Genomic DNA, 15,293 nt, shown 5'->3' with positions numbered 1-15,293 from the left:
GGTTTTCTTTACAAAGAATCATTCTTGTTCTCCTAAACCAACTTCGTAGTTTAAAAAAAAATAGGAGGGAGTTAAACTTTATACAGGATTTGTCTTTGAAGTTATGGGTATCTGAAAAATTAATTCATTTCTACTAAAGGTCTTGCGGTTCCTAACCGTACTTTACTAAGATAACTATCTCATATATATATTTATGAAGACTCTATTGAGTAATTAAAGCCACGGACGTAATGAGTTTAGGAGCACAGAATTTATATGACAGAGTGCTTTTGAAAGGTATTTATTTGCAGTAGCTTATAAAAATTTTAATAATCCTGTCAAACATGTTCATGAATAATTTATTAATCTCCCAATTGTTAAGTACGGCTCGCGCACACCCGCTCTTTCTGCGTGTGTCTCCGTGCACATAACGCAGGAATCTGTTGCCGTATTCCTGAAGTGACAAAGACGAGGTAAAATCGCTGTGTTTAGCTGTCTCCAGCCTCACAAAAGGGCAGCGCTGCGGGTTAGGCTGGCGAGTTAACACACGCACTCAGTCTCCCGCTGTCCCGAAGCCCAGCTTCTCGCGTCACTGGCGGCGGAGGGATTCCCGCGCCTCCGGGCACTGGGCCCGGCGGGGTCAGAGCCGGTGCGGTCCCAGGTGAGCACCAAGCGCATCCAATGGGTGTCCGCGGTCTCCGAGACCCAGGCCAGTGGTTTCAACAGAGTAGGAAAGGCCGGCGCGCCCCGCAGGGTGGCGGAGGCCGAGAGGCCCAGCCGCCGCCCGAGCTTTGCCCGAACCCTCCCGAACCTCCCCGAGCCGCCACCCGAACCTCCCCGAACCGTCCCGAGCCTTCGCCGAGCCTCCCCGAGCCTCCCCGCCGCGGGCGCGCGCGACCGATCAGCTGGGCGCGCGTCGCGAGTCACGTGGTGCGCATGTCGAAGGTCACGGCGCGCTCACAATGGAGCTCTCCGAGTATGTGCAGAGAGGCTTCCAGAGGCTGGCGGATCCCGGCTCCTTTGACTCCAACGCCTTTGCGCTTCTCCTCCGGGCGGCTTTCCAGAGCCTGCTGGACGCCCGGGCGGACGAGGCCGCGCTAGGTAAGCGGCTCGCCCGCCGCCGTGGCCTGGGCGGAGGGGCGCCCGGCAGAGCCGCCAGCCCGGCGCCGTGGGCACAGCCCCGGCCCGGGCAAGTCCCGGGCTTCGCTCAGCCCGAGTGTGGGGACCCAAGCGGGCCCTGAGCGCCGATCTGCCCCTGCAGGGCACCTGCACGCGGCCAGCTCCACGCTCCTGGCCTGGTTTTCCTGCCAGTCTCTTTGTTCCTTTGTAAAGCCGCGTTCAAGTCTTGTTTGTGGCCTAAATGTGTGGGGTTTTCAGCCTTCTCGGAGGCTGCGGCTGTTTTGACACTTGGACTTCAACTGGGGAGGTCCTGTGATTCAAGCTCCCTCGGCTGGACCAGAGGGCTTTGAAAAGGGTCTGTTTCGGCTGGGTCAAATAGCATTGACGTTTTCCACCCTAGAGAACACCTTCGGATCCTGTGATCACTGCTACACTGACGTTCAGTGTGTTAGATCCAGATTCTTCTCCCAGAACCTTCAAGTAGGGCGCATAATGTTTTGTTCCTCAGCTGTTACCAGGAAGAGAGGCAGTTTTAAATGTCTGTCTGGTCGCAGAATGCAGTTGTCATTATGGATTAAGAGCGTACTTTAAGACAAATCACTTCTAGATAATTGCCTGAAAAGTATAAACACAATTGAGATCTCTTAGGTTGTGTCCGTGTCCCCCACCCCCACCCCCTCGCCCCCGGTTTCATAGACACTTGGACCAAACGTATGAAAGTGGAAACTGTTCACCAAGTAAAAAATAGTAACCACCACCTGGGTTAATCTCGGAGCGTGTGTGTGTGTGTGTGTGTGTGTGTGTGTGTGTGTAAGTTAATGCGATTTTGAAATTTCTGCTGTATCTTTTAATGTGTGTTCCTCCCGTCAAGCTTCCTTGATGTATTTATGTCCAAGGAGCCAATTATTCTAAAATGTAATTCTGGAAGTTGCTCATTTTGAAATTTACACTATGTAAACTATTTTCAGTTTCTCCTTTGCTTTCATTCCATCCAGTAACCACTGCCTCCTTTTCTTTGAAGCCTGGTATTCTTAAAAAAATATTAAGACAAAAATAAAAGGTAATTGTAAAGAGGTTGACAGTAGGTTATTGATGTATCCTCTTTATTGTTTTGCAATTGACTTTGTTCATCTCATTCATTTACACTTGCATTTTTATTATCTCTTTTGAAAGGAAGTTTTACCCAAACCAAATACCCCTCTTAGGAACAGGGGGTCTAAAGAATTTGTAATCATTAGCAATTAATTTATTTTAGATCACCCAGGCTTGAAACATATCGACCCAGTGGTTTTAAAGCATTGTCATGCAGCAGCTGCAACTTACATACTGGAGGCAGGAAAGCACCGAGTTGACAGATCTACTCTAAGGTACAGGCTTTATTTAAATGCCCATTTATTTGTAAGTGGTATCTTTGTGATTGTAATTTCAGTTTTTAAAGATAGAGACTAAACCTTTGTTTACCCTCCCCTCCTCCAGCACTTACCTAGAAGACTGTAAATTTGACCAAGATCGAATAGAAATATTTTGTACGGAGTATCAGGTTACTTACTTTAAACTTTTAAATTAACAATTAGTCCCCCTTCCCCCCTCGTCTGTTTGCAAAAATGTGTTTTCTTTCTTTTTTTTCCCCTTTCCCCAGAATAATAAGAATTCTCTTGAAATCCTACTGGGAAGGTAGGTACTGTATTAGGTGTCAAGCTGGGGCACTTTTCACTTGTGGGTAATGAATGGAGCATGCTGGTGTGAAAGAAAACAGGACCAAAAAACCTGGGATCCTGACCCAAAATAAAAGGGCCAAAGGGCATGGGGAGCAATTGAAGTCAAGCTGATGCTTTTAAAAAGGCGGAGCTTGACATAATCTTAGGATGCTTTCACTCTTTTGAACCTGAAGATGAAGTTCAACAGCACTTTAACGTTCAGAGTGGAGTGAAGTGGGTTCAGGAGAGGTATCTTTTAGTAGATAGTGAAAGTTTTCTGTAGGTATTACAAACTTGTCATTGTCTTTCAGTATAGGCAGATCTCTTCCTCATATAACTGATGTTTCTTGGCGCTTGGAATATCAGATAAAGGTAAAATTTAACACACAAGGGGGGTTTAGGGAGCTTTTTTTTTCTTTTAGGTTAAAGACTGGGGTTTTGTGTTTTTGTAGACTAATCAACTTCATAAGATGTACCAACCTGGGTATTTGGTGACCTTAAATGTAGAGGTACGTATAGATCCTTGTCTAAAAATAAAATGTGTAACAAATATTCCCATTTCTTTGATTCAAATAAACAGCATTTTTTCTTTCATAGAACAGTGATTCCCAGTCCTACCCAGAGATTAGTTTTAGCTGCAACATGGAACAGTTACAGGTACAGTATTAGGGTCTTTAAATATGCTTCTTTCTGTTTGAGAACTGTAGTCTGTTATCAGATAATGAAGGTTGGTTCAGGATTTAATGGCAAAGGGAGGATGGAAAGCAGAAATTTAACATAGACTTCATGTTCAAAAGTAAGGTCGTTACTACTTCCAGTAGCCTGTACTTGCTGTTTTCTCTAATTAAAACATACTTCTGAAATGTGCATAGTACACTCACTTCTCTTCAATGTATCTCGCATCTGATTCAGTAAAACTGAGCAAAAGTGAGAGCAAGGATTTAAAAATGCCTTTCACAAATTAAACTTCCAAAGTTATATTTTTGAGCAAGTTTTACTCTATAAAGGGAAAGTCACATAAGTTCTTAAAACTGTTTATATTGTCAATGTACAACTGAAGCAATTGAGAATTTGTTGATTGATGGACATGACAACGAATTTATTTCTTACCAATCAAATAAAATGAAGATCATCCCTGAAAAGTTGGATGAAAGTGAGTGTTCCAAAGACATCTGCAATCATTTCAGTGTAAATATTTGCGAAACTTTAAAAAGTTAGAAGATATGTGTGAATCATAACCTTCTTTAGAGAAGTTGAGACATGATTTAGATATTCCCTTTTAATTAGAACTTGAATAGCTGATTCAGAGACAAGATCCTGTAGGAGAAGCGCTTCTTCTGATAGTGATTTGCTTTAGTTTTGGACTCCTTAGGTGTTCTTCCGACGTTTTTTCTTGCAGCTGCCTTCAAGTTGAGTGCTTCCTTACATGTATCCCAAAATTGTGACATGAGTTGTACATCTTTTAGGACTTGGTGGGAAAACTTAAGGATGCCTCAAAAAGCCTGGAAAGAGCAACTCAGTTGTAACTTGGGACCCCACGATCCTAGAGGAAAACCAGACGCGCCTTGCCTCCTGCAGGACCGTGCGAACTGGATGTCATTTTTAGGAGAAAAGGAGCTCTCTTTCGAAGTTCTGCCACACATCAATTTTTGACACATTTTTACACATGTGAAATGGTTAAGAGGGAAACTCTTAAGCATTTGAATTTTCAGTATTCACTATACATTCCTCCTTTTGGAGCGTTTTCAAGCCCTATCAAAGTATCGTACCCTGAATAAATAAGGTGGTGCTCCCACATGAAGGACGGTATTCTGTTTGGAGTTTGTGTGTGAATGACGACTGTGTGTGCAAAGCAGATCCCGGAGGCGCTGGCTCGGACGCCTGCCTCCCCCGGGTCAAGCGCCACGGGAAAGGTGTGCGGGGAGCCGCGCTCGCGCCCGGGACGGCCCGTTACCTGCGCCCGGGCCGCCCGACCCTGCGCGCGGAGCCAGCCCGGCTGCTGCCCGCGCGCGCCTCTTCCCGGCCGCCAGCGGGCGGGGCGGCCGCTGTTGTTTCCGCGGGCCTGACTCGGCGCAGGTTCGGCGGGGCCGAGCGGGGGCAGCGGCCGGGCGCCCCCGGCGGCGGGCCCCGCGGACGTGTGTGCCGCGAGCGGGAGACATGGTGGGGGGCGGGGCGGCGTGCGGGGCCGAGCGGGCCGCGCCGAGAGGGCGGCGTGTGGCGCTGTGGAGAAATGCCGCCGCCGCGGCCGCGGCGCGCAGCGAGGGAAGGGGGCTGGGCGCGCGGCGCGCAGGGGAGGGGGCGGCCACGGGCCCGACTACACCGACACTAATTCCCAGGCCGCCCTTAAGGAATGAGGGGAGCACGTGACCCGGCGGGGGCCGGGGGGCGGGGGAGGGGGCGGGCGGACTCCGAGCCATTTTGGAGCCGGTGTCAGTTTCCACTCTGCCTTCAGCGGTGCATTTTTTTCCACTCTCCCTTCCCCCTCCTCATCCTTCCTCCCCTCCCCCGCCTCCCCGCCCGCACGCACACTCGGCGCCCCCCGCCTCCCCCACGCGAGTCTGAAATAATAATCGTAGTATTAAAGGCAGAGACCGGGCGAGACAATGGGGAGGTTGGCGAGGGAGCCCCGCGCCGGCTTAGCAACACCTCCCAGCCCCGCAGAATAATACGGCTCGGCCCCTCCGCGCACCCTCCCCCCGAGCGCGGCCGGGAGGCGGCGGCTGCGCCGAGGAGGAGGAGAGGCCCCGAGGAGGCGGCGGCGGAGGCCGCGCGGAGGCGGAGGAGGCCGCGCGGGAGGAGGAGGCCTCAGCGCGCGACCAGGAGGCCGGCGGGGGAGCGGCATGAGCCGAGCGCGGCGGCCGCGGCTGCACTCGGCCGCGCTCGGTGCCCATTGACAGCGGCGGCGGCAGCTTGCTCCAAGATGGCCGCTTGGCTCGCATTCATTTTCTGCTGAACGACTTTTAACTTTCATTGTCTTTTCCGCCCGCTCCGATCGCCTCGCGCCGGCCGCTCTTTCCGGGTACGTAGGAGGCGAGGCGCCGGCGGGCCGTGGCCGGGGACTGGTGGGGGTCGGGGCGGCGTGGGGGGGGGCGGCGGAGCTGACAGCGTGGGCAACCGGCCCGCGCCCCGCGCCCGCGCCCGCGCGCCCGCCACCTCCCGCGGCGCCGGACGCCCCGCAGCCCGCACCAGCGCCGCCCGGCCGCGCTCCAGCCGCTCCAGCCGCCGCCCGCGCCCGGCCGCGCCGCGCCGCCCCACGTTTTAGTTCCCCGCTCCCCCGAGCGCCCCCCCGGCACCCTCGCGCCGCACATGGTCCCCGAGAGCGGCACTTGTGTCTTCAGCCTGCGCGGCTCCCGCGGCCGCAGCGCCCTTTGTTGAGAGGTAGACTTTGCTGAAATGGGGACGGGATCCTGAGATCGGGCGCTGCCTGGGTCCGGTGGCTTCCCTCCTCTCCCGAAGAAAGGGCTCTGGAGGTCTTTGAACCTCCAGGGAACGCCCCCATTTTATAGGGACGGGTACTGTGGGGGGCAGCGATCCCGATGAGGTGGGTGTTAGGCTGGGGGGAGCCCGGACAAAAATGTTATTAACTTAAGTTGGAGGGACACTTGTGTGAAATTGGATGGCTGGTAAGATGGCGGTTCCCAGTTGTTTCCAAGGTCTTGTGCATTTGTGTTGGAAAGGGTAAAGTTTTCAAGGTGGTATTTGTTGGGAGTCTTGGACAGAGGTTCCATACGTACTTGGGGCGAGCTCTCCAGGAGGTGGGCATTTCAAATTTAGAGCTTTGTTGTGGCGTGAAGATGGTGACTGGTCGTTAGCCTTGCTGAAAGCTCCCTTTCTCTGTCCTCTCCTTTCCCCCCTTTTTCTTCTTTTCCTTCGAAGACACAACAACTTTCCTCTATTCTGTGGGATGCGCAGAGACTCGTGGCTTAGGTCCACTGCGTTTTGTAGATTTCGCTAAATGTCAGCAAAGGGCATGTAGTAAAGGGGATGCTTTAGGGAAGGAATACTAACGCATTGATTGCTTATGTTTACGTAGTCATTTGGACTTGACAGCGCTGGAGCATGATCTTTTCCCCAGAGCTTTACAGTTAATAATTGGAAATAAACAAGGAGAGAGACTTTGATCATTCCCAATTGCAATAAAAGGATTTAGTGGGCTTAGTGGTCACGGTTCAATATCTGAAAGAGAATTGAGCGTTAACCCCTTCCCTTAAAGTAGGCAAAATTCCGGGCATATTTACCCAAATGCAGATGTATGATTTTAGCTCAACCTATTTTTATAGGACCCTCCCCCCCCACACCTTTGGAAACACGTTGTAAAACGCAGTAAAGACTTGATACTAAAGGATGTGAATTGTTGACGGCATGTGTGTAACCAAGTTATGAGACTATGTAGTAACATTTAGGTCTCAAATAGAATAGTGACAGATTAAGGAGAATCTCTCAGAGGTTGTTTTTCCTAAGTAAAGTTGTAATTTTTTTTACCCAGATCATTGCCATATATCTCCTAGGAAAGTGCAGTATTTCAAATAACCTACCAGGGCAAATTATATTCTTGTAATAATATCTTTAAAGGTATGTAAAAGGTTGTGAATGCATGTGTAGACACTCAAATATAGTTACATAAAACTTTTGTAAGGCAAGTAAGCTTTTAGACTTATTTGGTAAGTCCATTAATGCTCTACCACTGAGCTCTTGGATGTATGGTAAGTGTCCAAATAGGCAAGTTCTCCCCATGAGTCAAGTCACCCCCAACTTTACCCATCCTAGCATTTGAGCAGGGAGCCCCAAGTGGGATTATGGAGTTCATTTGCATTTCTTAGGTTGCAGTCGTCAAGCTGATTGTTAACATAAGAGCTTGCTTCTGTTTTCCATCATTTTGACCTTACTGGTGTTAGGCCTCCAACTAAAAACTGACAGCCCCAGCTGAGTAAGCTATAAAGGCATGTTTTAACTATTGAGTATTTTCAACATTGTGTGCTTGCTGAATTTAAAGGCTAACAAGCAGTTTCTGTGGTGCAAGAGATTGTTCTTAGGTTTTTATCAAACATTTCAGAAAGTATTAGGTTGTCAGTACTATCCAATAGGATAAAATGATGAAGAATTGCTGTTTGTATCAATTACAAAATGATAATTAGCATTATGAATGCTTATAGGAATGAGGCCAACTTATTTTCAACTAAGGTAGAAGAGTTGTGTGAATTCCAATCTGAGGTGAATTTGAGAGGCATTGGTCAAGTCCATGGACTGAAATGTTCAAGGATAACTAGTGATCACCCTCTGTTGAGACTTGAGTCCTCTTTGAGTCAGTATTGGCACTTATGTAATAGAATGTTCCTTCTGCAATACAGGGGGGAGAAGGCAGAGCCCTTTGTGAGTTTCATGATGGGTGCTGTGAGTAGGATATGGTTTCTTTCCTAGGCAGAGTGTCAAGCTCACTGACCATCTTTCTAGGACAGATCCTGTGGTTTCACCAGGAGAGTTCCCTTTAAGCATCAGGCAAGGTGGTCCTTAATCACTAAGTATGGTTGAATTTGGATCTTGCTCCTCTTCAGAGACATGATTCCATCTACAGCTCCTCTACTACTCCTCTCAGATTAATGCTGTTTTTTGGCAATATTCTTAACACATAACCCAAAGACGTTCTCTGGTTGAAGTCACTGGCTGCCACTGAACCACATCCACAGAGAAGCTTGTTTTGTATTTGGGCCATCTTTTAGTACTGTCAGCTCTTCATTCCTGCCATTGGGCTATGCTAGTTGTTATTTCCCTCAAATTTCCTTAAAATTAAAGCCCCCTCCCCCGGTGCATTTTATTACAAATGCAAGTTTCTAAATTTCCATTGCAGACACCTTTGAGGATGTGATTCAGTCAGGTGTAGAAGGTCAGCCTTGGTTAGAAGTCTAATGAATGAAAAGGTAGTAATTTAAGATAGGTCCCACAGCTGTACACTAGGTAATTGACTTCCCTGATTACTTTCTGGTGTGGTGTTGCTGACAGTTCTCAACTGTGAGTTTTCTGAAATGTATCTGTTGGGATTATCATTTCATCTTGTGAGTATTGTATGGATGTTAGGTGAGAAAATGACATTTGTTCCCTCTCCCCCCAATCTTTACCTTGCATTTAACTTTGGGGAATGGGCTGGTCATATGACGCTTTACATTTTGTCACTATCCTCCCCACTAAAGTAGCTTTTCTTGCCTGCAACATCGTTTATTCAGATGGAGTTTTGCCCCTCCTTCTCTTGTAAAACAGATTTCAATATTTAGCCCTTTCAAAAACCTTGCATGGCTAATCTAATCTGCTGGAGAACTTGTTAGAGAAGGGAGCCTTAAAAGTTCAGTTCAATAAACGACTCTGCAACTCGAGCCTTGCCGGGTTGGGACTAAGTGCACAGTTGGCAATTGTCAAAAAGATCTCTAAGTGAAATTTCTGACGAAGCGATTGCTAACAGGTCAGACAGAAACACGCAAGATAAGAAAGTAGCTTTTCTCTCTCAATGGACGTGGAAGAGACCGGGAGAGTCTGGAATGGCCAGTACACTCTTTGGGGCTGGGACTGCGGTGGCGGTCACCCGGAGATCCGCACCCTACGCCCCGCCCCGCCCCTCCCCCGCGCCTGCCACCCCGCAAGCCCGCAGAGGCTCGGCTTGGCCAGCTCCTCGCAGAGTTGCAGCGGTGGCCGGATGCCAAGTGTAAGTGTAAGTTGCTATGGAAACCCCAACAGAGGCGAGTTCCGAATCCGGAGCAAGACCTAGCCTGGGGCACCTCGGGATCCGCCCCTCACATCCCGCCCGTGTCCGTGGCTCCCAGGCCGCAGCGGAGGCCCACGAGGTGCTTCTGTCGGCACCCAGTCCGGAAATGCCAGGGTTACAGGAGGCTGCACCGAGCGCTTTCTCTTTGTGGGGCCTGCCTCAGCCCTGCCAGGTTCTGGTTGCTCGAGCCGTCTAAAGAATCCCGAAGTTTTTGACCAGAGGACCTGCAGGAAATTCCACAGTAAACTCGAAGACTTAGATCAAGCCCTAGTGGCTGGTAAATATTTTCGGGGACTGCATGATGTCTGAAGAGTTCCATGGTGTCCGAGGAGTTGGAGTACAGATGGAAGAAAAGAGACCTGAATCCACTCAACTCCCAGCCCCCAGTTCAGACCTTTTCTTCTCACTCCCGGAATGACCTGAGAGGCCAGAAGTAAATTTAGTTGGATCCTTTTACACCATTTCAGTGGAGGTTATTCTGATCTCATTAGTAAATTCCTTCTGTGGAAAACGTTTCGAGAGTCCAGCTGCACAGTGTTAAACGAGTTTTATGAACTACCCAGTGTTTCAGGGTATACAGTTACTTAGAGTTGTGGAGATAATCTTGATTCTCTTTCTTTGGATTACAGCCAATATTTTTGTGTCTTACAGGATCTTTTATCAAGCAGAAATGCATCGAACAACCAGAATCAAGATCACTGAGCTAAATCCCCACCTAATGTGTGTACTTTGTGGAGGGTACTTCATTGATGCCACTACCATAATAGAATGTCTACATTCCTGTAAGTGTACATTAGCCTTCTTGTGTCTTTACAGTTTACAGCTCATCCTGGCTGATAAACCTAGTAACATTCCCACATTCCACAGTTGTGGGATTTACTTTCTTTTACATGTAGTGATTTGTTACTGATTTTGTTACAGTTAGGTAGTATGTAGTGTTCAGGGTATTAATTGGTTTCACTTGTTAATTTTGGGCAGTACCTTTGTCATTTCCCATCCTTGAATTTTCAGTTCTGATGCTATGAATGCTTGAACCTCTACTTTCTAAACTTACAAAAACGTTTTATGTTCCTCTTTCTAGTTTGTAAAACATGTATTGTACGTTACTTGGAGACCAGCAAGTATTGTCCTATCTGTGATGTCCAAGTTCACAAAACTAGACCACTACTGAATATAAGGTAGGAAGATGCTAACATTTCTTAGTGGTAATTGTTGTTGGTATTGCATAATTCACAAGTAGGGAAGGCATCCCTGTTTTTGCTTCGAAGGAAATTTATTCTTGAGTCTTAACCTGATATATGGGCTTTATAGGGGACACAACTTTAATTTCCTAACATCTTAATGATGACTGTGTTTAGACAAAGCTCAGTATTATTCCAGTTTCTTAAGGTATCTTTTGTCCGACAAGTTTCCCTTCTTTGTGCATTGCTTTATTTGCTTAATGACAGACAAGGATAATTTTTCAATATTTCCATAGTCTTTTCTGTATTCTTATTAGTGAATTTAGTTACATGAAAGACCCACTTCCCTTGACTCAATGCATGTGAAGAACTAATTATTGACTATAAAGGATCAGCTGATTTGAAGAACTACTACAGAGCCCTCACTTTCTCTTTCAGTACTTTACACTGTATCACAATCAGTAAAATGACCACAACACCCAAAATACCAAAAACTTAACACCATTTCTAGTTTTGCCATATTAATTGATTCTTATTCTTTTTCAGGTCAGATAAAACTCTTCAAGATATTGTGTACAAGTTAGTTCCAGGGCTTTTCAAAAGTAAGTACCTTGATTAAACGAATTTTTAAAAATTGTTTTACTTGTATCAAATTTCTATATTTCCCCTTCTTACACCTTTCAGATGAAATGAAAAGAAGGAGGGACTTTTATGCAGCTCATCCTTCAGCTGATGGTAAACTTTTGTGGGACAAAAAAAAAATCTATTTTGGGGAGGAAGAAAATCTATTTAGTAATTGAGTCTACTCAAAATTATCCTTTCTATTTTATATACAATACTCAGTTTTTAAAGTCAGATTTCAAAATGTCTTTATAGCTGCCAATGGTTCTAATGAAGACAGAGGAGAGGTTGCTGATGAGGATAAGCGAATTATAACTGACGATGAGATAATAAGCTTATCTATTGAGTTCTTTGATCAGAACAGGTAAGTTCTCCAGGACATGTGTTTTATGGCAATGTGGTATTAGATACTTTGCCTTACCAGTCATTGTCTGTCTCTTAGATCTGATCGGAAGGTAAACAAAGAGAAATCAAAGGAGGAGGTATGTTCACATTACAAAACACAAGGGGACTTCAGGGTCTCCATTTTATGTTGTCCTTTACAATAGTCATAGAATGCTATTAAATGGCCAAATGGAGTTGGGAATTTGTTGATTTAGTATTTTTAATAGTAAATTCAAAATATAGCTTGTTGCATTTTGGTGTGAATATTAGTACCTTCTATCGTGTTCAGGCAATTCAGACTTTCTTTTTACCTGAAAGTTAAGAGTTGGGAGAAATTAGTTTTATAAATGTGCTTCTAGGTGAATGATAAAAGATACTTACGATGCCCAGCAGCAATGACTGTGATGCACTTGAGGAAGTTTCTCAGGAGTAAAATGGACATACCTAATACTTTCCAGGTACCTACTTCGTGCATTTTATGTAGTTTTTACAGTTTTTAAAAATTTTGATTCTGAACCTGAAAAAGCAATACAAAAAAATCTTAAATTTGGTGGCTAAGTTCAATATATCTCTTAAAATAACTGGTGAAGCGGCTTTTAAAAGCATTTTGAATTATATTTAGATGTCAAAAACATACAAGTTTGTCTTTTTATCACTGAATACCTGAAATATACTTCAATAGATTGATGTCATGTATGAAGAGGAACCTTTAAAGGATTACTATACACTAATGGACATTGCCTACATTTATACCTGGAGAAGAGTAAGTAGATCTCTACCCTTAGCTTATGTTGGCCAAATGCATATAAAGATTTGAGAGTGATTTTTCTTTTTCCTTTTAACTTTATAGAATGGCCCTCTTCCTTTGAAATACAGAGTCCGGCCAACTTGTAAAAGAATGAAGATCAGTCACCAGAGAGATGGGCTGACAAATGCGGGAGAACTGGAAAGTGACTCTGGGAGTGACAAGGCCAACAGCCCAGCAGGAGGTATTCCCTCCACCTCTTCTTGTTTGCCCAGCCCCAGTACTCCAGTGCAGTCTCCTCACCCCCAGTTCCCTCACATCTCCAGTACTATGAATGGAACCAGCAACAGCCCCAGTGGTAACCACCAATCTTCCTTTGCCAGTAGACCTCGAAAATCATCAATAAATGGGTCATCAGCAACTTCATCTGGTTGAGTCCTGAGACTGTTAAGGAAAAGATTTTTCAACCCCTGATTTAGATACCTTCATCCATTACAGCTTTATAGATGCTAATACATGTGACTATTGTCCAGTTTGCTTTTTTTTGTAGTGACATTAAATTTGGCCATAAAAGATGGACTAGATGTGACACATCATATGGATGTTAATTGAAAGCAAAGATTGTTTCTGTAAAGAATTGGATTCTGAGGGGGCAGGCAAGATGTTTTTTCTGGGTTAGGAAAGATGCGAAATGGTTTGGATTTGGAAATGTTCTGCGGTGGGTAGAAACATTGGGCCATAGTTTGTTAATCTCAATTAACACTTACATTGCATTCTCTTTGATTGTTCTTGTTATTATGCTGTTTTGTGAACCTGTAGAAAACAAGTGCTTTTTATCTTGAAATTCAGCAAATGGAAAGAATAAGCATAGAATAATGCATTCTATGTAGCCATGTCACTGTGAATAACAATTTCTTGCATATTTAGCCATTTTAATTCCTGTTTGATTTTTTACTTCTCTGTTGCTACACAAAATGATCAAAGGAAACTTCAGTTTTACAATCTGTATGCCTAAAAGCGGGTACTACCGTTTATTTTACTGACTTGTTTAAACGATTCGCTTTTGTAAGAATCAGATGGCATTATGCTTGTTGTACAATGCCATATTGGTATATGACAAACAGGAAACAGTGTTGTATGATATATTTATAAATACTATAAAATATTGTGTTTCATGCATTCAGAAACAGTTGTTAAAATTCTCCAAACTTGTTCGACCTTTGCAGATGCCCTACGTTGAGGCTTACTTACCACCAGCACACAATTTATCTTAATACTGATGACTAGTTTCAAATTCTTTTCCACTTAGAAGCAAATGGCAGATTATCCTAGTTCTGGCTTTTCTCCAATACTTTGAAAATTAATGTTGCAGTAAAGAAAAATTTTAACCAAGGCAATTGGAAATAATGTTTTAACTTTCCATTGGTTAAAATAGAAGTAATGTGTTTTTAAATACTATTTATCACTGGAATTCTAAAATAGATTTTAAGTCAACCAGCTGAAGGAAAGCATTTTATCTACAATTATTTCAGTGTATGTGGCATAATAATATTTTCAAATTTAAGAGTTGTTTTCATAGTTAAAGGTATCTGCCTTTTCTGTAATGTTTGGAAATAGAAGCAATTTATTATGAGTTTCTACAGGTATTTTTAAGCAGAGCAAACATGTTGACTTTAAAATACGAATGACTCCACCAATTCTGCTTTGCTCTGGTCGAACTTAGTGTGTGCTCATCACCTGTCATTTGTTTGTGAGGATGTTTATTCTGTATGAATATTGTTTCATGTTTGTATGGGAAATTGTAGCTAAGCATTTCATTGTCTCCAGTCTGGGAAAGAAGCACAATTCTATTGCTTTGTCTTGCTTATAGCCATTAAATCATTACTTTTACATAGATTGCTGTTACTTCTGCTTTCTTTAAAGATTCAGTAAATGATGTTTTATGAAGCCACAAAATACATATATTTTTATTTTGACCTAAATTTGTACAGTCCTATTGTGTGTTGTTTCTAATTATAGATGTAAAATTAAATTTCATTTTTAATTGGAAAGATTCAATAAAGGATATTCATTTAGAAAATAGCTATGATCTTTAATTAAAAATTTGCTATGAAAAGCACAATGTGCATAAGTTTTGGGAACCCTGTAGTGGATTACGAGAGCTAAAACCTAAGGAGAATCCGTTGTTGTCTTCAAATGGTGTTGCTAGGTAAATGCTTTGTTGTATATTGCTTGGAAGCCCAATGAAAGATGTATCTGTTTATTTACAATATTTGAAGCAAAAGTTAGTAATGTTTGCCAGTTTTTGGTGAATTTAACTCATTTTTCTAGGCTTTTCTTAAGGTTTTCACGGTGTTATCTGGGACAGAAGACATCTCACCCTCTATGATGGACGGCACTTAAGGCTTACTCAGCAGTGTGTCACCACACTTGAAAACATTTCCATTTATTGTATCTGGGGAGAGGCTTTTTACCCTTACTCAATTTGAAAATTGCTTAAGCTTAAAAGATATTTCAGTCAAAAATTGTCTTTTAATAAAACAACAGAAAGATGAATTATGGTTTGCTTCTTAAATGACTACTCATTATTCTTACCATTGAGATATAAAACCTTTCCCACGTTGCCACTTTAAAAACCTTCACCTTAAGAAAATGAAATCTATCAAATCTCCTAACTTTTTAATTTACCAAATTAGGGTACATGAGAAGTTGACTTTAAAGTTTGACTTTTACTCCTAAATGTATTCTAGAATCCTAAGATACAAGGCTAACCAAGTGGTCTACAGAAAATGCCTAAATTGATCCCACAGATATTT

The 15,293-nt window shown here is 44.1% G+C and overlaps 2 protein-coding genes across 5 annotated transcripts; both read left to right on the top strand.

The window, feature by feature from the left end:
- Positions 1–896: 896 nt before the first annotated feature.
- Positions 897–4,596, top strand: Commd3 (COMM domain containing 3). 2 transcript variants are annotated; one of them, XM_040755422.1, is made up of 8 exons: positions 897–1,080; positions 2,354–2,465; positions 2,575–2,638; positions 2,738–2,772; positions 3,107–3,167; positions 3,248–3,304; positions 3,393–3,452; positions 4,195–4,315. In XM_040755422.1, the coding sequence occupies exons 1-8, from the start codon at positions 942–944 to the stop codon at positions 4,207–4,209; spliced, it is 543 nt and encodes a 180-aa protein (XP_040611356.1). In that variant the 5' UTR covers positions 897–941; the 3' UTR covers positions 4,210–4,315. The 2 variants fall into 2 exon arrangements, with proteins under 2 accessions (XP_040611356.1, XP_005082768.1); XM_005082711.4 differs by having other exon boundaries at positions 900–1,080; positions 4,262–4,596.
- Positions 4,597–5,647: 1,051 nt separating this feature from the next.
- Positions 5,648–15,033, top strand: Bmi1 (BMI1 proto-oncogene, polycomb ring finger). 3 transcript variants are annotated; one of them, XM_005082710.4, is made up of 10 exons: positions 5,648–5,814; positions 10,198–10,328; positions 10,628–10,724; positions 11,274–11,329; positions 11,412–11,462; positions 11,604–11,712; positions 11,791–11,830; positions 12,092–12,190; positions 12,415–12,495; positions 12,583–15,033. In XM_005082710.4, exons 2-10 carry the CDS (start codon positions 10,217–10,219, stop codon positions 12,910–12,912), a joined length of 975 nt encoding a protein of 324 aa, XP_005082767.1. In that variant the 5' UTR covers positions 5,648–5,814; positions 10,198–10,216; the 3' UTR covers positions 12,913–15,033. The 3 variants fall into 3 exon arrangements, with proteins under 3 accessions (XP_005082767.1, XP_012977991.1, XP_040611355.1); XM_013122537.3 differs by lacking the exon at positions 5,648–5,814 and adding an exon at positions 6,069–6,173; XM_040755421.1 differs by lacking the exon at positions 5,648–5,814 and adding an exon at positions 9,523–9,823.
- Positions 15,034–15,293: the final 260 nt, after the last annotated feature.

The sequence above is a fragment of the Mesocricetus auratus genome, unplaced genomic scaffold (genome assembly GCF_017639785.1).
Source record: "Mesocricetus auratus isolate SY011 unplaced genomic scaffold, BCM_Maur_2.0 Super-Scaffold_100013, whole genome shotgun sequence".
NCBI lineage: Eukaryota > Metazoa > Chordata > Mammalia > Rodentia > Cricetidae > Mesocricetus > Mesocricetus auratus.
Note: the sequence above shows the minus strand (reverse complement) of the source record. Positions and strands in the feature narration are given on the sequence as shown.

Excerpts from the sequence above, each read along its gene's own strand:
- Bmi1 (XM_005082710.4), top strand. The coding sequence starts at position 10,217 with ATGCATCGAACAACCAGAATCAAGATCACTGAGCTAAATCCCCACCTA. Across the intron at positions 10,329-10,627 it reads AATAGAATGTCTACATTCCT|TTTGTAAAACATGTATTGTA; the intron begins GTAAGTGTACAT and ends TCCTCTTTCTAG. Across the intron at positions 11,713-11,790 it reads GAGTTCTTTGATCAGAACAG|ATCTGATCGGAAGGTAAACA; the intron begins GTAAGTTCTCCA and ends TCTGTCTCTTAG.
- Commd3 (XM_005082711.4), top strand. The coding sequence starts at position 942 with ATGGAGCTCTCCGAGTATGTGCAGAGAGGCTTCCAGAGGCTGGCGGAT. Across the intron at positions 3,168-3,247 it reads GCTTGGAATATCAGATAAAG|ACTAATCAACTTCATAAGAT; the intron begins GTAAAATTTAAC and ends GTGTTTTTGTAG. Across the intron at positions 3,305-3,392 it reads TGGTGACCTTAAATGTAGAG|AACAGTGATTCCCAGTCCTA; the intron begins GTACGTATAGAT and ends TTTCTTTCATAG.